A 24,557-nucleotide genomic window follows, 5' to 3' on the forward strand; every position below is an offset into this window, starting at 1 on the left:
AGAAGTACAATTTTGATTCAAACTAAAAGTGGTGGTAGTTCTTCTGTTGCTTGTATTTTCATCAAGTTTTAAATATATATACACACCAACAATTGATTCCCAATCTCACTAGAAAACTGCGGACACCGTAGTTCTGTCACTCTTCACTCATACTAAGCAACTCATACTAAGCAACCAGTAATATATTACACGCACATATAAGTTCCTCTAAATAACAAAACCACACATTACATTTGAACTAGAACTATACATAGACTTTGAGAAAGACCATCAGAAGAAATCATGTACTTCATAAAAGTTCCTTTAATAAAGGAATCAAAGTTCATTTAACAAAAGAATCAAAAAAGCTCTTGAATATACATTTCCAGTTTCCACTATAAACCAGACAAGTGCTCACAGGCAGCAGTGTTGCTGTAATAATAGCAAGAAGCTTTTTTAGAAAACCCATCACGCAAACTCAGAAATCTATGCAAGTTTAATGAAATTGCATGCTTACTATGAAACTATAGCCATGACGGCAAGAGTTCCACATGCTAATTGCTCAAATATTCTGCTTCTCAGTTCCACAGAAGGGCACCAGGCAATTAAGTGCACTGGAAGAATTCTACCATTGCTTCTGTGTACATTAAAAAAAATCTCTGAAGTGTAGATGGTCTGAAAACCACACAATTTCCCTACTTCAAAAGAATAAGATTTCCCCCCCCCCTTTGAGAACTGTTGAACCTCATAGGTCAGAAACATCTGTAACCTTCAAGTACGCTCCAAAGCTTTCCAACTTGTAATATACTATTTAAATAAATATCCCAGAAGAGAAGATAAAGTTTAGCTGCTAGAATTTACCACTAACAACAAAATCACTGATGCTGGAGCTTTACCACTTACTCTGACAGCTTCAGGATAGTGCTGCTAGAAGTAAACATTTACAGTGATAATTTTGCAGATCCGAAGAATAATTATTTATCAAGTTTAACTGTACTTCACTGAAAACATACTGTTAAATTTAATACCTACAAAGCCACACTGCTGCAATACAAGAAGCAGTGCTCAGTTTAGAAGGCACAACTGGTACTACCTTCAAGTAACTTGAAATTGTTAAACAGGTTAAAAGCTCTGCTTATCTGGCACCAGCTGAGTCTAGGATTGTGGGGTTTCTTAGGGTTTTGTTGTTTTACACATGCACTTTTTAAGACTGAAATTTAATAGTTCAGCTTCTCCCTGAACGCAAGGTCTCTGCTTTCTCAAAGTAGTACAATGCATCGACCAGCAAGTTCCTAACATGCTGAAAGGGATGATACAAGTGCTGCTTCTACAGCTAAGAACAGGCTGACCCAATACACACACACAGAATAAACTACCCTGAGATATATCAGGTTTCATCAGGTAAGCCATGTCTGGGGAGCAAGTACTCTAATATAGCATTACAAGTCTAAGGTTGATGTCTCCAGCTGCTTAACAACTTTACAATTAAAGCAAAAAAATGTTTGTCATAGTTCAGAGCAATGAGTTTCACGACTGCATTTTTTCTTACCTGTTAAAACTACTGCCATTGTTTCAGTAGTAACTGCATCATCTTTTAATAAAAAGAAGAAATCCAGGCCTTCCCCCACCACTAAAATGAAATTGTTCTCCCATTATGATCTGACTAGCTCCATTACTGAAGATTAAGAGACACTGAAGATAAACAGTGCTTTAGTGAGAGATCACCTACTTCAGTCAGTATTTTAAGTCAGGTTCTCCCTTAACATATTGAAAGGGCAGCAACTTTTTTTTTTCCATTTTTAGTAACAAAGGTAACGGATTACAAAATTCTAAATTGCTATAATCTATAAAAATACAGTCCGAAAGATCGATTCTAACAAAATTTTAGTTTCACCCCCCCCAACCCCTAACACACATACCCCCAGCAAAACAAACTTAACTTGTGCAAGAATTAATCAAACTACATCTTCTGGATTGGCCTAGCAGTAGGCTGTGTTCTACAGTCTGCAGATCACCTAAAAAGAAGGTGATTAGCTTACAGTCGCACAAGGACTGTAAGACCATATCACTGCAGTTAATTTAACATCTTCATAAGCATCACACCTTCCTGACATAGGATATGTAAATTAGATGAAAGTTTATTAATCTAGTGTCTTTAAAATGCGCCGATTTGAATGAAAACACCTACATGAATTTTGGAGTGCGCCATAACAAAGAGTAACTTATCTGGAAAACATACCTATGCACAAAATTATGCTTATGCATTACAGCAAGTCCAGCAGCAATCTCACATGCCATTCTCTGTAGCAGCATTATTTGTGAATCTCCTTTAATGTGGTCCTGTTCATTGCAAATATAAGTTTTTAGGTCACCCTGTAAAAGAAGTTGAAAATACTTAGCCTTGTGTGTTAAGTGAATCTAAGAAACACTTTATGAAGAGGCAGCTAACTACCTACGTTACTTATTTACCAGTGAACAAGGTTAGCACTAGTTATAAACAGATTTGTGCTTAATAAAGAATCTCCTTAAGTTTCAGTCATCACTTGTATAAGAAGTCATCCAAGGCATATGGTATTGTCCTTGTAAAGGTTTTTAATCACATCATTTAGAAGTTAACAATCTAAATCACACTGCCACATAAAACATAACTTTCATACAATAATGCTTTCCATTAAAAACGTGATGAGCTTCAGTTTTTTAAGTGTGATCAGTTTCAATTGCTCCCCACCAGCAGTTGTCTGGCATGTGCAAGGGGATGGAAGGAAGAGAGCACAGAAAACTGTTTCAGAAATTGCCAGCTCACCTGAGCTTTAGATATTAAAAGACCATGATAATACAGCCCACTCCCATCACCCAGGCACCAGAGGATGGATGGCAGCAGTTTTGTTGAACCTAGGCATTGCTGATCAGCATCCATACAACTTACAAGCCTACAGAAGCACTCCATAAATTACCAAAAAAAAAAAAAAAAACCACGAAAACAGCTTTGAAACAGATGGAAAAATAACTGGGAGTTGTCAAGCATCTTCTAGTCTCGCTTTTCCTGTGTAGGACAATCCAAGAAAGGTAAGAGAACAAGTTTCTTACGCCACTGTTCTTACTTTCACTTGTACACAACTTTTAACCTACCGCTTCTGTATTTTTATTCTTATTTAAATCGTAGTCTTCCTGCAAGTTTACCAAAAGATTTCAGAAATTGTTTTTGTTTTTGAAGAAAATTAATTGTATCGAGACTGCACAATACATTACAACTTACTTCACCAGCGTAACATACTGGGCTATAACTGTACACACCAACCGTGCCTAAACCTTGGACCAGGAAGAAGACTGAAGAGAAGTCTGAGATTGAACAGACAAGGCAGCAGTCTTTGCACTGGCTAAAAAGTGTTGTCTTCAGAAAAGAAGAAAAGATCGCTAAACTTCTGCTCCTCTGGTGTTCCTGTACATTACAGATCTGTAACTAAAGCATCTAATTTCTCCTTAATACAGCTAATTAAAAGTGACAATTTACAGTTCTTTTAATTCAAGCAGTAGATTGCAACGCACCACACAGACATCTAACAGTGCAGTGATACCTGAGAACTAATTGACTGGAGAGTCACAAATCTGAGTTATTTAATAAAATAAGAAGTGGGATAGACAGTCTGCTTAAAAGCAGACACTACTCCTACATAAAACAATTTTGTTTTAAAACAAGAACAGATCCTACAGTACTTGCAAGCAACTTTCTATCTTCATCTGCTTTATACACGCTACTTATACTACAGAGCTAGTAGGTAGAGCTAATACCACTTTGTGACAAAAAATGTATAAGCTCTGAACTGTTTGATGTTGTAGAAACCTTCATCACATTCTCTTTATCCTGTGTTCAGCTACTAATTAGGCAACATTTAAGTATTTGCATCCTACAGAATTCTGTAGAAATGTCTCCATATATGTTATTATGACTTGCAATTACAGCTTTAATATCACACTGACTCATACATGTGTATAAACACACAAACGCACACTTCCCTTTCTGCCTTGCCAGAGCAGATTAACCAGAACAGAATTCCGAAGAACTACAAAATGAAGTGTCCGTATCACAGATTCCCAATTGCATAGCCTAATGAAGTACAAAAATCCAGTTTAACTGACTCTAGATGGCAGCATGCTGCTGTACAAAGTCAAACTATCCTGTGAAACCGCTGTCATCCCTTGAAACAGCAACTGGTTACTCACAGTTTGTCCCAGGTGCATTAAGTTCTTAAGATGCCTGAAATGCGCCAAGGAATTACTTTTTAATTTTTAAAAGCCTTAGTAACAGCAGCGCTATGTGGCATCCTTTATTTAGTAAATACCTGAATTACTTAGTAAATAATTCATGTAGACACATTTTTATAGGAAATGCAAGTTGTATTAAATCCAGCATCTTGAAGCCCTCTGGCTGTTTTCCTCATCCTATTAACAGCAACAATCAAAGTTAAAAGACAGTTGTTGTGGGTTTTTTTTTGGTACTGGTTTAAGAGGACACTCCTTCATATCAATGAATGCACTCTAGTGCTGGACTAACACCCAGATGGACCTGGGCAGGCTGGAAGAAGGGGCCAACTGAAACCTTATGAAATTCTAGAAAGACAAATGCGAAGTCCTACACCTGGAACGAAAAAAAACCCTTGCAACAATACAGACTGAGGACCGAACAGCTGGACAGCAGCTCTGCAAAAGGGGACCCAGGAATCTTGGTAGACAGCAAGCTGAACATCAAGCACCTGTACTCCCCGGAAGCAAAAACTGCAAGCAGCATCCTAGGCTGCATCAATATGACCATAGCCAGGAGGCCAAGGAAGGAATTACTCCCTTCTCCCCCCTGTTTGTTACACCACATTTAGATCCTGTATCCAGCAGCGGCTGCCCCAAAACAAGAGAGAGAGACTGGAACAAGTTCAGTAGAGCGTCACCAAGACTGTCAGGGGATCAGAACATTTCACCCCAGCTAATACAGCCTGGAGAAGGAAAAACTGCAGGGGCACCTGATAGCAGCTGTCCAGTACTTATGAAGCTATGAAGACTGAGCCAACTCTTCACTGCAGAAGGATGAGATGACAGGCGCAAGTCAAAACAGAAGTTCAGACTAAGCATAAGGAAAATTGTTTTCCCAGTAAGGACACCTGAGCAGCAGAGCAGGTTGCCCAGAGAAGCCATGCAGTTTCCACTCTTGGACGTTTTCAAAGACCCACCTGGCCAAAGCCCTGAGCAACCCGGTCTGCCCCCAGGTTGATGCTGCTTTGAGCAGGAGGTTGAACTGAAGACCTACTGAGGTCCCTTCCAGCTTGAATTATCCTATGATGCCTCCCTGTCTACAAACAGACAGTAGTGACACATCAATAGTATTCCCAATTTTGAGCCACACAATGGCTCTTTATTGGACAGAGTTTTTTAATGCAGAGCTCTTTAAGTATCAAAACTTATACATGTCAGGGGAAACACACTTCTGCAAAATTCACTGCTCAGACACCTGAAAATAAAAAGCTTGGTAATCATGCTTAAAGACGGCTCCACTTTTTCTCCAACTTGTTCTGCCTCATCCCTTTTCTCCTGGGAATCTGTGAAGAACGAGATTTTTACCTTTCCTCCCACCTCTCTCAGTTCTAGTCAGGATCAGTTCAGCCTTCTTTGTAAATAAGTCTTAATTTTATTTTCTCCTCTAACAACCAGAAGCCAGGGGCACATTTATCTGCAGTATTCTTCTGTAGCTTTCTGCTTTGCAGAAATTCCACGTTTGGTCCATAAGAACACCCAAACTGCTGAGGTGGCTTTTTAAACAAGTAGGTACTGACAGGGTTTGAGAAGCATAAAGATGTTACCCAATTATGTCCACTCAACACTTTCTACCAAGCTGGAAAGCTACCTGCCAAGAAGTCACATAACACCACATAATTAAGAAAACTAAAAATACTACCCCTGCCTCCCTGCTTCAACATTGCTTCACCATATACGTACCCAACATCACTGCTGTTAAAATACCTGAAAATGGTGTATGGTATGGACCCCTTATACCATTAGAAAGTTGTTTAGACATATATAAGTAAGAAATACTAAACATTTCTGAGAATAAGAATTGTTTGAACCCAACAAACATGATTTCTGGAGCTGCCATGTACTGTCAACCTCCCATTTTTTCCTCTTTAAAACTACATATTATTGATATATGCAGTATTTGACTCCTTCATTGTTATTAACTACGATTATTAAACTGATTTGTTGAACACTTTGGTTAAGAAGTTTTCATTGCAAAGATTTTTATTTTATTTGAAGACAATGTTTTCAAGTGGCAGTAATCAGAAAAAGGCCAAATAAGAACCAACCACTGCAGGCAGACACCTTCCAGTAACAACTACATCCCTGCAGCAAGCTACAGGGCATTCTGGGCAAATACTGCGTCCTGCTGATCTCATCTGCTCAGGAATGGCAAGATATAAGAAACTTCTTCAAGAACTATTTGATAGGCAAATCACCTTCACCATATAGATGGTGCTTCCACATTTGAATAACTTTCCTTTACTCATAAATTATGTCAAACTACTAGAAGAGTTGCTGTGCTGACAAAATGCTGGCCACACATGACTGAGTAATACGTTGAAGTTAATAAGCCAGCTACCACTATTTTTAACCTGGCACCATTCTACAGCTTTTAACAGTGGCCAGTTAGCTATTCATAGAAGACCTCTAACATACTAAACAAACTAATGCAGGATCTTTTAAGGACTTATTGACCATTTCATTTTGTATTTACCTGTTAAAGAATTTAAACAATTGTAACAGAAGCAAAGGAAAATCAGAATTTAAGCCTTTCAAGCGCTTACATGAAACTGACCTCCCTTGCTTCTTGCCCAGTTCTCAAAAGCAAGGGACACACAGCAAGTTGGATTACACTACAAAATAGGCTAAATGCTAGCAAACATAGTTGCCGTGTATACAACATTGTGTAACAGAAATCTGTAAATAGTTTATATGGCCAGGCAAACAAGTAATTTAGCCCACATGACATTCAGTACCGCTCCAGTGACAGTTGGCTCTGGTATCTCTGCACTAGTTTCCAGTGCCTCTGACCAAGACCTTTCAGTGCCAAGGAACCTGGAAACTGATAATCCAACAGGGCTGCCTGAGCAGGCAAGGCAAGGTCAAATGGCCCTATAAAGGGCCCGCAAATCCTATTAAAAGTTGCAAAAGGGGGAGATGCTATAATATGCTATAATTTTGAAGGCATGTGAAGAGAACACCCTCTGTATCCTCTAGATGGTCTTGGTCAATAGACCAGCCACACTTTTCATTACTTTATTATTATAGTGTACGTGTGTGTGTGTATATATATATATACACACATATACACACACAAACTTGTGTATATATACAAACTTGCAAAGTGGAATCTGCACAGCTAAAAAAAAAAAGCTTGTCATCTAAAGATAAAACTTCCTATCCAATACAGCTAACCTATTTGTCACTTTTTTAATAGCCATCTCACTCTTAACCACATAAGTAACGCAGATCACAACAAGTTTATTCTTTGTTGAACATGTATATACGACATCAGTAACGCAGGGTAAAGAGTGTTAGCACAGTATTATACTACCACCAGCAAAACAGCAACATTTTCCATCCTTCCTATATGAACAACAAGCAGCCACAACAGACACTAAAACCTTCAGCCAACCACTTGAACTGCATCTGTTCCTACAGTCCTTCTACTGAAGAACCTGAAACTGGCATGTTTTGGAAGCGCCTCCACACTCACTGTGTTACCCAATTTCAGAAAAAAGGTACAAAAGAACCTACCACCTTTTGGCGTCACTTACTAAAACCCTGAGAAACCCAAGTAACTGCCATTCCAGCCACCGTATTATGAGCAACTTCTAGAGTAGTAGCCTGCTGAAAGTCTACTAAAACCAAAGAACTACTAAAGGAAGCTATCTAGTCATACCTTCTATTCCAAATGGTGCTGTCTGGCTTCCTTGACATTTCTCCCCTCACCATGTTTCTCCTCTCCCCTCACTTCAATATTGCTCCCTCCCACACTAGACCCTAGGACTACAGCAGAAGTTAGTGACACAGCAATAACTAAGCTAACAATGTGCTCATCTCAATCACTGCATGAAACTACTTAAAGTGAATGCTGTTTTGTCTGCCTAGCCCCTGTATATTTGTGTGCACAATGAATAAAATACTATGATCTCTACAACATGCTCAGCTCTACCAAGTAAGAAGTCCTCAAGTGAGCCAGGCTTTCAGTATGAAAGTCATGTTTAACTCCCTACAATATGTAATTTTCTAAAAAACAAGCTTTAGTTCACTTGGAATAGAAGTCAGCACAGATATTTATTTTCTCTTCCAATGAAACTACCTAACTACATTCAACTTTGTAAAAATACCATTTTGGCTGTCAAGCTTACTGCCCCCAGTTAAAGTAAAAATCTACTTTATCTGCTTAAATAAAATCCTTTCCATGACAATTTTTGGCACTAATCATCAGGCAAACAAGGAAGTTTTTTTAATATATACTTAAAGTAGGGCAATCTTTAAAAGTTACTCCAAATTCAAAGTGAGATTAAAAAATGTAACTATTTAAAAACATGGCAGCAGTTAAATCTGATTAAATATTTTGATTTATATCTACTAACAAAGCCTATAAAATACAGTTCTTTTTCAAGGGTCCTTTTAAAAGAAACTACAACTTGAATAGCAGGTTTAAAATCAGTAAGAAGTATTCCATTTCTGCACATTGAAAAAAAAATCTGCTTAATCTTAGGCAACCACTTTTCCATTCTTAGCCAAAAATTTAACATTTCACTTTGATCAATCATTTTAAAAGTTCAGGCCTTTCTCCCATATAGAAAAAGAACGTTTTTATCAGCATTTTCGCCTCATTAATTTACCACAGATAGTAAATTTGAGCAAAAGAGCAGTAATGAAAAATATGATTATTTAAGGTCACAGATTAACTGATGTTTCTCAAAAAAACTCAAAGTTCATGTTCACTTTTATTTAAATCGCCTGAGGCATCTGGTGCAACTAGAACTGGATTTGTGTATCTGAGTTTAAAGGAAAATACTGTAGTAGTGAAGCAGGTTAAGAAGGACTATATTGACTTTTATAAGTACAAACTATTTTTACTTCTTAAAGACTTCTTAGTAGCAAAGTCATGATTTTGGCTGGGACAGAAATAATTTTCTGCGCAGTGGCTCACACAAGGCTGCATTTTGTTTTTTTGATGAAAATAGTGGTGATAACACACCCATGGTTTCAGCTGTTGCAGAGCAGTGTTTATGTAGAGCAGTGTTTATGTAGAGCCAAGGCCATTTTTGCTTCTCGTGCTGCCCTGCCAGTGAGGACCCTGGGGGTCCACAAGAAGTTCACAAGGGGACACAGCCAGGACAGGTGACCCAGCCTGACCAAACGGATATTCCATACCACATTGTGTCATGCTCAGTAATGAAAGATGGGGTTAAGAGAGGAAGGGGAGGGACGTTCAAAGGGATGGTGCTTGTCATCCCAAGAAACTGTTAGAGGTGATGAGCCCTGCTGTCCTGGAAGCAGCTGAACACCTGCCTGTTGATGGGAAGTAGCAAATGAATTCTTTGTTTTGCTTTGCTTGGGCACACAGCTTTTGCTTTGCCTAGTAAACTGTTTTTATCTCACCCCATGTGTTCTCACACTTTTACCTTTCTGATTCTCTCCCCTTCCCACCTGGGGAGAGCGAGCGAGCAGCTGCATGGTACTCAGCTTCCTGCCAGGGGTAAAACACAACACTCCTGAGTTCGCTTCTGCCTTGACATTTCTCAACGAACTGTTTTCACTAATATCTAGACCACAGATTTAAAAGCAGTAATTAAGCCTACATTTAGACAGCCACTTGGAGTTCTGGGTTTGTATTTTTTTTTTTAATATTGTATTACACTACAATAAAGCAATTCAAGTCTTTCCAGACCATGGGACCACTGCCATATCCAAATCTTAGTTTCTTAAGATTCTGTGTGTACCGAGCACAGCGCAAAGTTTCCATACATGCATACCACCTCCTTCCTCACAAAACTTACGTAAATTCCAACACATGCTCAAGAATGCAGTCGCTGAGCAAGGTTTCTGTGCAACTACCCTTCCTATCTTCAGTGGCCTTTGTGGCACTAACAGCAGAGCAGAAACCATTGAGAATACCCTTCACTGTGCTCTTAGCATTTCTTTAGGTGTTCAGGAAGCACAAGAGGTAGATGCCTGGGGCGGGAAGAGACAGAAGGAGGGAGATAAAAGAATAAGAAAGTAGGAATAATAGAAGTACAGTAACAGAAAGGATCAGGAAGAGCACAGGATGATACTTGAAACTCCAACTGTTGGAGCACACTCATTACAGATTCTGGAGATTAGCCCACCACTGCATTTTAGCTGCACAGCACAGGTAAAATTTGGGCACGCTGGAGGGGAAGAGGCAGGAGGGAGGAAGTTCTTTCAGTTTCCTAAAATAACATTTTCACAGAAGTCGTGTTAAAAACAAGTTAAGGTTCCACAGACAGCAAGTAAAATTTAGGATGAGACTGAGCACGTGCATGATACTGGACTGCAATAAAAAGCATCCTTTTTTCCTTCCAGCCTCCTTGTTACATGATGTAGTTAGACTGAAAGACACTAATAACTCATATCAAAGAAAGAACAACTAGTTTTTTCCTCAAAACATTCCACAAGAACATAAACTTTTTTATTCATCACGTAAATTCTAAAAAAAAAAAAAAAACTTCTGCAGTCTGTCTCTAAACTAAAAAAAAGTATCCTTTCTGAAATTCTGGTTATTCAAAAAAAGAAATCCCCCAAAAGAAAAATAAGAATAGTTTCGTGCCTGAAGGGCAATAAATATACTACATAAAATTTACATAACAGAAAAATAACCGCAGCCTTTTGTACAAACGCACTTACCAAGTCACAGAACTCAAAAACTAGGAGGTAAGGAATGGCTTCCACGCACTGCCCGATGCACTGGAGAACATTTGGATGCTGAAGAATGCTGGAGTGAAAATACAGTTGAAGTCAGAAAGATTACAGTGTACATTATTTGCAGTATAACACAACACACTGAAATCTCAATTGTAAGTCTCAAAACATAATCGGGGGCAGCACGAACAGAAGGTGCAAGTATCCAGCCACAGATTCCCTTTACACTTTTACTTTGTATTGCTGCAGCATATCATCAAGAGCAGCTGAAACTCAGAGGCTCTCAAAACCACCGAGCCAGCACAGCCACAAAAAAAGTCACACCTATCTTCCCACCCCCACCATTTCCCTTATACCAAAAATAAGTGTTCACGCATGCAACTGGTTCGTGAACTATGCTTGAGGAACTGATCTGGCTAAAAGCTAAACCCTTTTTTTTAGCCAGGCTAGTTCCCTGCCAGATTAGTTTATTTTTCTAAATTGCTTCAAAAATACTTGTGCCAATTCAACAGAAGGTATGAAATTCCTTCTGACAACTGCCAACAATTTAAGCCTATATGCAAAGGTAACTAGAACATTAGAAAGCATCTGTAGCATATTCAGGCAAGGTAAGCCACACAAAAGTATACTTGGTAAACTACAGTACTCCTCTCTATTCCACTCAAAACATGAGAAATTAGAATACCTTTAATACATCAAATACCTTTCTAGTAGGCAAAGACTCAATTTCTAGAAGCAAATAGTTCCAAACAAATTCTGATTTTTTTTTTGCACAAGCCCAATTGCAAGCTACCTGTGCAAATTTAGTTTTTAGCACTAGGCTGTGTTCATTTTTTTTGAATAGGGGAATTTTAAAGAAATTTAAGTACATCTGATAAAGAAGTGTTGCCAGTTCTCCTACTTCCAATAAGAAATTCAACTACAGGATTTAAACTTCAGTTCTTAAAGTCAAGTAATTAGCCATAATGATAATTTGCAACATCAGGATTTTTCCAAACAGCTGCAGAAGAAAATCTGATAAACCAAACCAAGTGTGTTTTCCAATCATGAACAAATAACTACCCAACACATTTAAGCAAAGAGCTTATATCTAAGCAAACTCGTATTTTGTCACTTTGAATTGACTGTATTTCATATCTTAAAGTCAAGAATTTAATTTGTAAGGGAGGGCAAGCAGAGACAGCAACACTGAACAAAAATTTCTGTAACTCATAAGCAGTAGTATGAAAGTGTTTCAGGTAACCTAGTCATGATTTACTTACTAGTATGGTTCTCCATTTCTTAGAAACTGCTCTTGCTCCTTGAGACCTGCACTTGCCTTCAACTCTTTCACTATCACTCTTGCCACACTAGTGCCTGTATAGATCTCTCCAAGCAGAACCTGGAAAAAGATAACCATTGTCTTTAAATCAGCAGAAAAAATTAAGGAGTTTCTCTACAAATCAAAAAAGAGCTAAAAACATGGTGCATGGAAGATTTTCTGGCTTGTCAACAGATGTAGGGCTCTGATAATTAAACACCAATACTTAAGAAATCTTGACAATTGATCAACACATCAGCTTTCAGAAAATGTCTTTTTGTGAAGACCATTTATTTACTTAAGTTTTTTTCCTAGAAATAATTGGTAGTAACAGGAACATATTAATTCAATCCCATGGAAGTGAAATGTCTAGACAGTAAGTGGCTTTGGTAAGAAATTGCATTTAAGTTAAAGAAGCATTAATCATAGCTTAAAAAAGTGCATGCAAGTAAACAATTTCAACTACAGTTTTTCTTATGCTATTATTATTCTTTTAAATAAAGAGCATCATATTAAAGGAAATAGAGTAGTCTGGTTAGTTAAGAGGAAAACTCAACCTGCAGTACAACATTAAAGAACTTCTCACCTTTCCAAACCAGCCATTTCCAATTTCCTGGATGTAGTTTAGACTCTGACGCGCGACTTGAGACTTTGATCCATCTGTTATACACAACAAAATAAATGTTACATGCAGCTAACCACTCAGAATGACAAAGTCATGCAACTGTTGAGGAAACAATGCATGCTCCTAGAATATTTATTCCCACTTACATGTATATATTCAGGCTAAACAATAAAACGTAGTATGAACAAAATGAAGTATGAAGGCAATGTGACAATAGTATTCAAGAGAAACTTCTCAGCTTCTAAACCATTTGTACCAGAATACCCATCCCACCCAAAAGATGTGTCTCTATGACACAAACATCTTTAAAAAAAAGAGTTAAGTAAAAAAGCAAAAAAGCTGAAAAGCTGAGTTCTAATTCCAATACAAGTGTATCCTACACTGTATTGGGGCATAGCAAATTATCCACTTACACAAATTTCTATGTAAACAGAAGAAAAACCAAAACACTCACTGCTTCTATATCTTAACATTTATAGTTATAGAGTTACCATTTTAAGAGAAAAGGGTTGACTGCTTTACTCTTCAGTCCAACTGCCCTACTTATAGCTACCATCTGGAAGGAGGACATTTTCTGACTAAAGATACTTTGCATAAAGAGCATAGAGAGGCAAAGGACAGAAAACAAGGCAAGGATCTTGGCAGAGGATTGACAGAAACAATGGTAGACTATACTATAGAAGAGATTCAGCAGCATTATCTCTCTTACAGTGCTATGAAGAAAGGGATACAGCTGAAACAGTAGCACTGCTGTCAAGTAAGAGATTCACTCTTGCTTCCATTTAAGACTAATGTCGAAAGTCCAATGACAACTCAGCCACAATGACAACTACTAAAGCGTGGAAGTCACTGACATCCTAGAGCATTTCAAACCCTTTATGTATGTAGACACATAAAGGAAGCAGTCTAAACAGATTTAAGCCAGTTTCAGTCTCTTAAGCTACTATATATAGCACCTGCTGTAAGTTATATTTTAAGAAATTTCACACTATACCCTACAAAAATGTAGGGTTAATTAACTCAGTTTAATTCAACCTGTAACAGTTAAACTTAAGAAGTCTATTTTACCTGCGCGAGATGGAAACTGGGAGGGAGTCGGTAAAGCAATACTGGGAACTGAAAGAGTGAAAACTTCTGCTGGAGACTGAACTGATGGAGTGTCTTCTGCTGGAGGTGTAAAATCTATTTCATCATCAAAGTTATCTTCAAATTCCTGCAATAAAATATATTAGTACTCAAACTAGTCTTAAAAATAGCACTAATACATTTCTTTTAGTTTCTTATCTGAATACATAAACTTGACTACAATAAAATAACCACCTGAAGGTAAAAGTAAAATATGACCCATTACAAAGGGCTTCATTTTTAAGGGAGATAACCTGATAATATTAAAAGAAACCATCTGAAAAGGTGAAAAAATTAAATCATAGTTTTTAAAGCACTTCATCTGAATGAGTAACAATAAGGAGGCTCATTTTTTTCTTGACAGTGACAGATTTTTTATACTTCTATTCCTTGTTTTCAAATTATTGCTGATTAAAGGAATTAAAGCATCAAGTACTATCTTTATCAAAAATATGTAGGGTTTTTCAGGGCCTTTCCTCAGAAATGAGAGCAAAACGCAAATTTAGAAACACCAATAACTGATGTTTCAAAAGTAACTGTTCTCTGGTAACACCCTCTCAATAGATTTGCTGCATTAGATGTGCATCTTCAATAATATTTGCCAGGAACATCTTAAACACTGTCAGCAGACTAAACCCAGCAAATGAAAAGAAAACAAACAGCAAAAAATATTCTGTACAGTAAAATTTTCTCGGGGTATACTTTTGCTACTGATCCTAATAGATAGTAATGATTTTGAAGAGACACTAAAGATCCTTACTGCAACGTGGATCAAGTGCTTAACCAGATGCAGCAGTATTTTACAGCATGCAGAAATACATTTGATGGCTATTTCAGAAGAGGAAATGTACAGCGACAGAAGTGTCACTAACCACAAAGTATTAGCACAAGTAATAAGTATCCTGGAAATCAGACTGCAGCTGCAAATACCACTCGCACATAACATCTGTAACTTCTAATGCTTACCTTGAAATCTATCTCGGGGTCTTTGCAGCAGGAGACACAGTTTGCAAGCAGTATTACCAGTACTACTAGAGTACATACACACAGAATCACAAAAGATGAGGAAACTTCAGCTGTAGCTCCTTGTCCTAGAAATAAACATGTATGTAGTATTATATAAATATATTTAGCAATTTAAGAAGTTCCTTCAAACTATATTACCCCTCAGCATTTATTTAAAAGATAAATTTGAACATTTAACTCTGAAGATATGATTAAAATAAAAGGAAACTGACCAGAAAGGATATAACTGGCAAAATATTTCTATGTTCTATAACCTGCCTGCACAGTTTGGACTTTTAGCTAGAAGAACTCCTCGTGTGAATTGCGTACAAATTTCTAACATACTACTGTATGGCAATGCTGTCTCTTTCACTAAATGCAATCATGACAGTCTGCCAAACACACAAGTTGTTTTCACAAGTGCAATGGATCTAACCAACTCCACCCTCAATTCTTGTTTCCTTGTGATTCTTCAGGTGATTTGTCTCCTTTTCAAGTTTAGACATGCTCTCTCACCATTCTGTAAATGCATTTTCCAATAGCACACTTCCATATTAGCTGATAAAGATGTTCTACAACACATTTTATATGAATGAGTCAGGTTATCATTCCTTGCACAGAACCAAAAACCACACATAACATTTTAACACAATCTTAAGGCATTGCCAGAAGAATTAAACTCATTTTCATGCCTGTTTTTGATTTTAAGTTGAGGGGGGAAAAAAAAAGTATTTGGGTAGTCACCTAGGAAACCACAGCACACATCTTGAGGGTTGGGTTATTTTTTTGTTTTTGCTGTTAGTTTGTTTTTGGTTTTTAAACAGGAACTGGTATATGGCTTGAAGAGTAGTAGGACCATAACTGATTAAGATATATTTAGATATTACATCAGCATTGCAAAAGTTACACAGTGTCAGGTGACTTAGTCTGATTGGATTTTTAGGGAACCTCTAAGGATCAACGGGAACCTCTGGCGATGGAACACTATCAATAAAACCTTGAAAATAAAGAAAATAAGAAGTTGATCACCATAACTAAGGACATACAAACCTGCCCAACTAGCTCTTAACCTTTAAAACCTACAAAGATTCCTAGAAAAAGCCACAGCTGTTCACCATGTTCTGCAGAACACTTACAGAATATTTACTTATTTTTATTTCACGTCAAAGATAAATTGACAAACTACTGCTTTATCATACTTTTGAAACTTACAAGTTTTCTGCAGAACAGATTAGGCACATTAGCCATCCATACAAAAATGGAAAAGTTAAACAAAACAGTAAAGTTTTCAAACAAGCGATGCTATTTCTAGTCTCAACAGCAGCTCTGGCGTTCCAGACTCATTAGAGGACACAAATACTGCATTTCTAACTATTATATGCTGTTTGAATGCAGATCAACCACGACATGAAGCTATTTAACCACCTTTTAGTCATAATTCTGAAAAGTCTCTGCAGAGGGTTCTCAATAGAATGATTTACATTCATTTAAATCAAGGCTCCCACGTTACGCCTTTGTATATTTCATTTATAAGCATCAACAAGGAAATGGAAAAGTAAACACTAATTTACATTTGCTTCCTTCAGATGGTTAGTAACATTGCTAAGCAGACTGAAAATTACCTAAACCACAAATATACGCAAATATATTGTGGAATAAGTCATTAGATAGCTGCATTACTGAAATAAACACACAAAGGTAAAAGGGCTTCAGATGAAGCTTAAGAGATTCCCTTGAACTTTTAACTGAAGCCAAATAATAAAAGGTAGCTTTAGTACAGAAAAATGTAAATGTATTTATGGTACCAGGTATTACTAATTATTACTTTAAATGTTTTCCCAAAACCATCCCGCCCAATTTCCAAACAGCTTCCTCACCTTCACCATCAACAGCCCTGGGATGAGAAGCAAACTCACCACAGACCATCTACCGACTAGATGCAGATTCTCCTTCATTAATACACACCTGGGAACACATCACCACAATTACAATATATATTCTTCCCAGTAGAAAACCAAAGTTCCCGAGCCCCACTCTAGCACACCTTAGAGTGCAGTTTATTGCACTATGAGGATTCTCTTGGTCTCAGAGGACTTATACCCGTCTTCTAGCTTATTCAACTCCGAGGCATTAATGATCATAAGCCGTGTTAACTGTACAAGTTAGATCCACTGTATATGCCCTCAGCTATTTATATGAAAAAATAAACAACACATTTTGGTTACAGTTTCTCCTGTAAAGAAAACTGTAAATTTATCAAGCCTGAAGTCTAAGCGTTTTATGCAAGTTATACTCTTCCCCATAATGTAACCATCGCTGTTAAATGTCTTGGAAGGAATTCAGAAAAAAAAATCTGCTGCTGCTCATTGTGTTACTTCCTAACCTTACAGAATTCCCAAGAAAGTGTGTGTACTAACAGCACTTAACTGGAGAAGGCAATGAAGGTGGTTTTTTTTGTTTGTTTGCTTAAAATAAAAAAGAAAGCAAAGATCATCTTTGAAAAGGCAACTAACCATTAACGTTCGTTAAGATGGAAGACACCTGATCTGCCAAAAATGCAAGGAAACCGTTCATATACAAAGTTATAAAAAGATGCTTTAATGTAAGAAGAATGCCAATTATCACGGGCAAGTTTCTGCAACACTTACAGAATAGCATTTCAGATGACTCACACAAGCGCTACTTACTAAGAATTACGGAATCCAGATCTATTTGGATAAACTTTGAAGTCTCTCACACAGTCATTAATAAGTGGTATCTTTAATTTGCACTTTTAAATAAGATTAATGTAAAATTAAATATAAAATGACAACCTATAACTGAGCTAAAAATATAAGTGAAGTTATTTTAATATCTTGCATAAATACATATTCAGTGGTGGAAGTCACTGATTAAATATTGGAAGTAGTGTTTGACAAACTGCTGAACTATCTGCTGCAGTATAACCTCTTTTGCATTTTTTCAACTATTTCCATCTAACTATTAATTCACTGGAACTTCGTAAAATGACTGGGAACTGAAAAGGTAGGAGGTGTTTAATTCCTTCTTTTGTTTGTAAATTGTGAAAGTATTTGCACCTCTTATATAGGTATATGTATATATTTACAAGATCCTGACCTTAATGCAAACAGAGAGAAATCAGTTCAGCTGAACATAAAGGACCATTTGATACAGTTATTACAAGAGTTTCTCTAATAAAAAACTGCTAAAATATTTTGTAAATTAAATTCATCTAAACCAAGATGAATATATATCCAATATCACTTATAATTTCGTAACAAATATCTAAGTTTAAAATCTCAGCATAATAGACGCTGAAAGTAAAGCATTTATTAAATTTAGTCAGCATATCATCTCAGTTAAGAAACTATCATTTACTGTAACTATACTCAGCAACAACCTACTACATTCTTTAAGAGATGAACTGCAAAACATCCAAAAAATACTACATGAAAAATGCTAACAATATAAAGCTTCATGATACCTGATACACACTGTCTAGCCTACTTAGGTATGGTCTATCCAAACTGCTTACACAAGAGGAAGAGGCCTGGATTGTCTGAGTACCATATGAAAATCAGCAGAAGATGCAGTGTGTCTTACTATGTGTTTCTGCATGGTTTACACAACATAATGCTTTGCACGAATGTTTAAAACTAGCAAGCATTTCTTCTCAAAATGATATCTAAATGACTCTAAATGATGAACACACAAAAATAAAAAGGCCTTTTTTCTCAAAGCCTTACAGTGTTAAATTCCAACTTGATGCTGCTACACGCTTTTTAAAAGCATATGTTATTGTAAGTAGTAGGTATTTAATTAACAGTTATTGGAAGCAGGTTCTTCAGCACCTCTGAAGACTGCCATTGCAAAAGCAAAAATTTACACTGAAGTGTAAATTTGAACACAGCACATCTGAAGTCAAGCCCTGTATATGTGCAAGTACAGGAACACACAAAAACCAATAATGATAAGTTACGCTGGCATTCTCAGGACCAAGTATAGACCTGAGAACATAAACTTCAATAAGTACTAGCATGTCTCAAGGGGTAGAAAAAGGCTACTTTCATACAAAGTGTATTTCAAAAAAAATGTATATAGCTCAGGATTCTGTATTAAGGTTTCTGTATTTGAAGTCTACTTTCTTCATAATATAGTAGACATATATCAAATGTACCAACTAAGCAAACAGAAGTTGGTTTCTCATCTAGAATTGTTTTCCCTCCCTGTCCAATTTTCCAGTTTTGCCCACAATCACCTCAAACACTCACTCATGTCATCTGTGGCATCCTGTGCTACCAAGTAGGAATGACATGCACACCAGGCTTCCGAGCAGTAAATCCACGTTCACTTGCCAACCAGCAGCCACCACTCAGAACGGGCACAGGATCAGATGTAACTGCCGGCCGGTACGAGGGACAGCAGACCTGCCTCTCTTCCCTTACCACAGATCAAAAGCCATGGAGCATGAATTCAGCCTCTCTCAAATTTGGTTCAATGTGGTTAATCATATTATTAAGGTCTCAAATCTTCAGGAAATTGGGCTAAAAAAAAAAAAAAATAGCAGCACAACATTGCACATTTCTAAGCTCAGGAAAAAAAAAGAAAAAGTCAATGTACATGACAGACATGACTTAGTACGCTAACAAAAGACACTACTGTGATAAAGACAGCGCAAAGCCCAGATAAAGCATTATTAGGGCAGCACAGGGAACTTCAAGGGAGCATCTGATTTTAAGCTTTCAGCACAGTAGTTGCTATGCGACAACAGTCCCACTGCATAAGCAAGTGCCTCTTTTCTTTCAAGAGCATCTATCTAAATGGCAGCTCCACACTAATAGCTATAACTATTCCAGCACAAATCTAGCATGACAGCAGTCACTTAAACTGCCTTTTGAACACCCTGAAATTATATGATCAGAAACTGAGATGTTACCTTATGACATCAAGTCAGAACACAGCATCATTTCAAATACTATTGAATGGCCAAATCCAATGTTTCTCTCCAGCTACATCCATGATATCTGTCATAAACCTGACCAGTTTACTTACTGTGCTATTCATAGATATTAATGTAACCAAATTAAATATGTAATAATGCTAATTTATACTGTTTTTCATAAATACACATTTAAAAACTACTCTGACTTTCCTAAATAACACTGTCATTTTCTTCTGTGCTAGCAATTAACTTGAAAATTAACTTGTTCTCAACTCCTACCTAGTTTTTCACAAGTCAGATTTACATCGCTATCTGTTCTCACAAAGGGTTTCTCCTGCATTTGTTTACTCCATGAAATCTTCAGAGGCTTGCTGCTAATACAGACAAAACCAAGACTCAGTGCTATCTGTATAAGAAGGCCTAGAGGTAACAGGCAGAATGCTAAAACAAAAGCCTATCTAAAACAACCTTAGGTGTATCCATTGTGTAATGCTTGGTTAGTATGGCAAAGCAAAGCATGGTGTGCCTTGCAACTCCTTTGTTTCCCAAAAAATCTCAAGAGTCAATTCTGTTAGTTACTGCATTCCTATCATCTCAATTTTTTCCTACGCTCCATTTAACAGCGGAGCCAAAAACCAGCATCATTTTTGAGAGTAAGTTTCAGCTGGTATTTGTGCAGCACCATCACTTAGATGCGCAATGTTACATTACAATAGGCTTTACAATATTATATTAGAATTGCATCGTCTCTGTTAACCTTCAATTAAGGCACAGCACAAGCAGATGAACCTAGTGTAAGTTTGGAAGGAGTGTTATTTACACTTCAGCCATTCTTTCAAAAGGAAATAAGGATAGCTTTAGCACAAGAGGCACGTAACAGAACTCCATATGCCAATCGGCTGTTTGATTTGAATGACCATTACCAATACAGCAGGAGGAAACATTCCCAAGATCTCAGATGACTTTCATTGACTTAATGTCCTCAGCATAATGCCAGCATCTTAATGAAATCTCAAACTGCTTCCAAATGCCCAAATTATATCAAGTGGTTCCTTCAACAAGCAAATCCCTAAGAGCAAACATATATAATACCCCTCAAGGGACTTCAATCAGGTTCTTAGCTTATGTCTGAACTCTTCAGCTTTCACAATTTTAATACTTGTTACCATTCAAAGAAAAACACAAACATTTTAAATCAATAAAAATCATCTGGAACAAACTACTGAAAAGTTTATTAACTGAAGAGTTATTTCAAAAGCCTTCCCTCTCATTATGTTATTACTACCCTTGTATTGGATCAGGCAACGTTTGCATACCTAACACAAATAATCTTTGATATGGATGACACATCTTATTTCCCCTTCTTCCTTACAACTGCACAAAATCCCAACAGCTACACTCTCAAGAAAAAGAACTCTTAAAAACTTAACAGCTGAGTTACTTGGGCACACTTGTACTTAGTCTTTCTGAATACAAGAGGCAGCAATTAACAGTTTATCAATAAGAAACTACTGACTGCCTAAATCTGAATTCCCTTACACAGCCTAAATCAAAGCATCACACTTAAAAAGATGAGAATAAGACAACGAGGCTGGCAGAGATTACATATCCTAAGGCACGAATAGCTGGGACAACGTTGGATCCCCAAGTCATACAGCATCCCCAAAACAACACTGCTCCAATCCTCATTTTCTTCTGAACACTTATCCCGGCCCACCTCAGTGTTGGCTGAACAATTAGCAAGTAGCACAACTATGAGCTGGGGTTAGTTTTGTATTTCTGTCGTTATTCTGTTACTCTACAAACCTTCCAAGTGATGTCAAAGAATCGCTTGAGAAACAGCACAGGGCTCAATTTTAATAAAGAGTAAGTATAGGCTAGCACTTCCAGTGTTTACAGAGCAAGGTCTGTTTGAAGTTGAAGTGTTAAAATGTATTTGCACAAAGCAAGATCTTAAGACAAGGATAAAAATGTAAATCTTCAATAACAACATATCCTATGCTTTCATTGTAATGTTTCTGGAGAATCTGGGTTAATTAAAATCTTGCAAAGGCTGCATCTGATTCTTAGTTGTGTGTGTACACACACACACTATGCACACACAGTTTTTAAAAAGAATTCTGCAGAGCACACTTTATAACATGCTGCTAGATGTTGGTTCTAAAAACATATTCCTGCCCAAGGACAGTATGATTCCATGCACTTTAACATCTCTCCAATTAGTAGTTTTTTTTTTGTAGTAATATGTAATTTGTTTTTTTTTAAACAGGGTAGACCACAGTCATCTAAAACATGGTGAGATTACATATCGTGGTATCTCAAACCATCAGAGTTATCTGCAGCATGGAAACCACAATTTCCATACCTCTTCCTCCCACCACCTGAAAGACCATGTATCTGAGAGCATTGTCCAAATGCTTCATGAACACCAGCAGGCTCGATGCCATGACCACTGCCCTAAGCAGCCTGTCCCAGTGCTCGACCACACTCCTGGCGAAAAACCTTTTCCTGACAACCATCCTGACCCTCCCCTGTCCCAGCTCCATGCCGTTCCCTCGGGTCCTGTCACGCTCCCCACAGAGCAGAGCTCAGCACCTGCCCCTCCGCACCCCTCGTGAAGAGATATTGTTTTGAAGAGACAAATTACTCCTGGTTCATGCAAAAGGAATCCACACTTGCAACATTCATTGATGGTATTGTCTAGAATCTTGATGTTACCAAAACATTTCCAACTTCCATGTAAGGCTGGGATAAGGTACATGGAAAACAAGGTCATCATTTTGCCAGAAGCTGTTCACCTTTATTTGTCATCCCCATCCACAGATGAAGAATCTCTATGAGAAAGAACAGGCCACAGGACACATGCCTGATTTTGGACAACTGGATCTAGTCTACAAGCTGAAAGCTTAAAGGCAGTACCCAGAAGCCTGTCTGAGTACTGCCCAGCTTCCCCACACCTCTTTCATAACAGAGAAATCTCAGGGTACAAAGGTAGCTCTAAAACAATTCACATCCCTGTTGAATCACTGAAGTGACGCTTCCTTTTCCATTAAGGAAATTCTGCATGTAGCATTGGACGACACTTAGTGCTACTTTGGACCAGCTTTTCATACTGAAAACCCCTCAGAAGACAATTCCCTGACACAGCTTGCTTCACTCTATCACCCCGCCTAAGCTGCATCTGGCACAACACCCTCCTGCTCCAAGTTATGCTTAATGAACCTCTCAGACTTAACTACCCTGACACACTTTGAACATCTCCGATTATGTCTATGAGATGTTTCTAGCACCACTGAAGTTGTTCAAGTCCTTTCAAGTAGTACAATGAAAACAGTTTGTATAGAGCAATCAAAGCGACAAAGCTATTGAAAACTGTATCCAGAACCCCACCAGGCTCCATATACTGATACACTCAACAGCAAGGCAGGCCCAAAGCGAAATTTAAGAAAATCCAGTACTCCTTGCATTGTACTTCTGCTGCAGAAATAGCACATTAGGACCAGGACAGAGAACCAACCTCTGGCATTATGCTGAGGGTCCCCATGTCCTGCACAGGCAAACCACACGTACAGGGACTGAAACCAGATTACAGCAAACGTTCAGAAAATTACTTCTATTCACATTTGCCTGACAGTTGTTCAGTACACCCCCCCAGTATAACCTGACCTTTTGTGCTTTCCAAATAAAATGTTGGCACGTTGGCTCTGACTGTATAACACAAACTCCTTTTCCATCCAGGACCTGTGGTAAAAACAGTACGCACCAATGGGGCCTTCCTTTCAAACCGATGACCCAGGCCTAATGCCACGACCACAGCTTTGAGACTTCCTCTTATCAGTGCTATCTTAACATGCTACAATACCTAAGGAATTATTAAACATACCACAGCATTCAAGATGTGAGAAAACACCTCAGAAAGGGGCTGCCTCCTCTAAGGACTGCTTTAGTTGTAGCAAACTCCAGACACCTTACAGCCAGAGGAAGAGAAAGCAGACCAAGCCTGTGAACAAAGCCTTGCAGGGAACATTCCTGCAGGCCAAGAGCTGGGGTTGCCTTCTTACCTCAAAGTCACAAAGTCACAGAGAAAAACAAAAGATAAAAGACAACCCAGCAGCTCTAGTTCTACAATTATTAGGCATCTGGGTCAGAAGTTAGAAAAAGAAATACAGGGAGAAGTAAACAAATTTAGTGCTTGAAAGAGAGAAGAAAGGTTAGAGAACAGACAACTCCCAAGAAAAATATACCATTGATTAAAACCCCCTTTACGAGGGAGATTTTTCTTAACTTCAAATGATCTGGGTCTCTACCTTGCATATGCTTAGAAAATTGCTTTTCTCATTATGTGCAACTGTCACATACACTGTACATAGATCCAAACCACAGGCTACAACCACAAGCGGGCCCCAGGCCGACACAACTCCAAGTAAAACATCAAGCCAAAGCAACTCAAAACCAACAACTCTCCCAAGAGCACACGTGAACTACGGAACTCATCTTAGCAAATAGAAGAAAATATCAAACTGTCACCTATGGCCAGTCGAGTATACTAGGTAGAGCTGCACAAACAACATCTAGCTATCTCTGGACACTATACACCAATTTCTGTGTCTTTTCTGGAGCTG

The 24,557-nt window shown here is 37.8% G+C and overlaps 1 protein-coding gene across 2 annotated transcripts in view; it reads right to left on the reverse strand.

Annotated features, from left to right (window-relative positions):
• LMTK2 (lemur tyrosine kinase 2) overlaps positions 1 to 24,557 on the reverse strand; it is a 43,341-nt gene that overhangs the window by 14,997 nt on the left and 3,787 nt on the right. For both annotated transcript variants that reach the window (XR_010825021.1, XM_066977421.1), the window contains exons 2-7: positions 14,955 to 15,079; positions 13,932 to 14,076; positions 12,825 to 12,898; positions 12,201 to 12,319; positions 10,924 to 11,011; positions 2,219 to 2,352 (exon numbers count right to left, since the gene is read on the reverse strand). Coding sequence is in view for 1 of the 2 variants with exons in the window: in XM_066977421.1 (XP_066833522.1) it covers positions 2,219 to 2,352; positions 10,924 to 11,011; positions 12,201 to 12,319; positions 12,825 to 12,898; positions 13,932 to 14,076; positions 14,955 to 15,079 (685 nt within the window). In the remaining variant the exon portion in view is untranslated. The remainder of the gene's footprint in view (positions 1 to 2,218; positions 2,353 to 10,923; positions 11,012 to 12,200; positions 12,320 to 12,824; positions 12,899 to 13,931; positions 14,077 to 14,954; positions 15,080 to 24,557) is intronic.

Source organism: Anser cygnoides, chromosome 15 (assembly GCF_040182565.1).
Source record: "Anser cygnoides isolate HZ-2024a breed goose chromosome 15, Taihu_goose_T2T_genome, whole genome shotgun sequence".
NCBI lineage: Eukaryota > Metazoa > Chordata > Aves > Anseriformes > Anatidae > Anser > Anser cygnoides.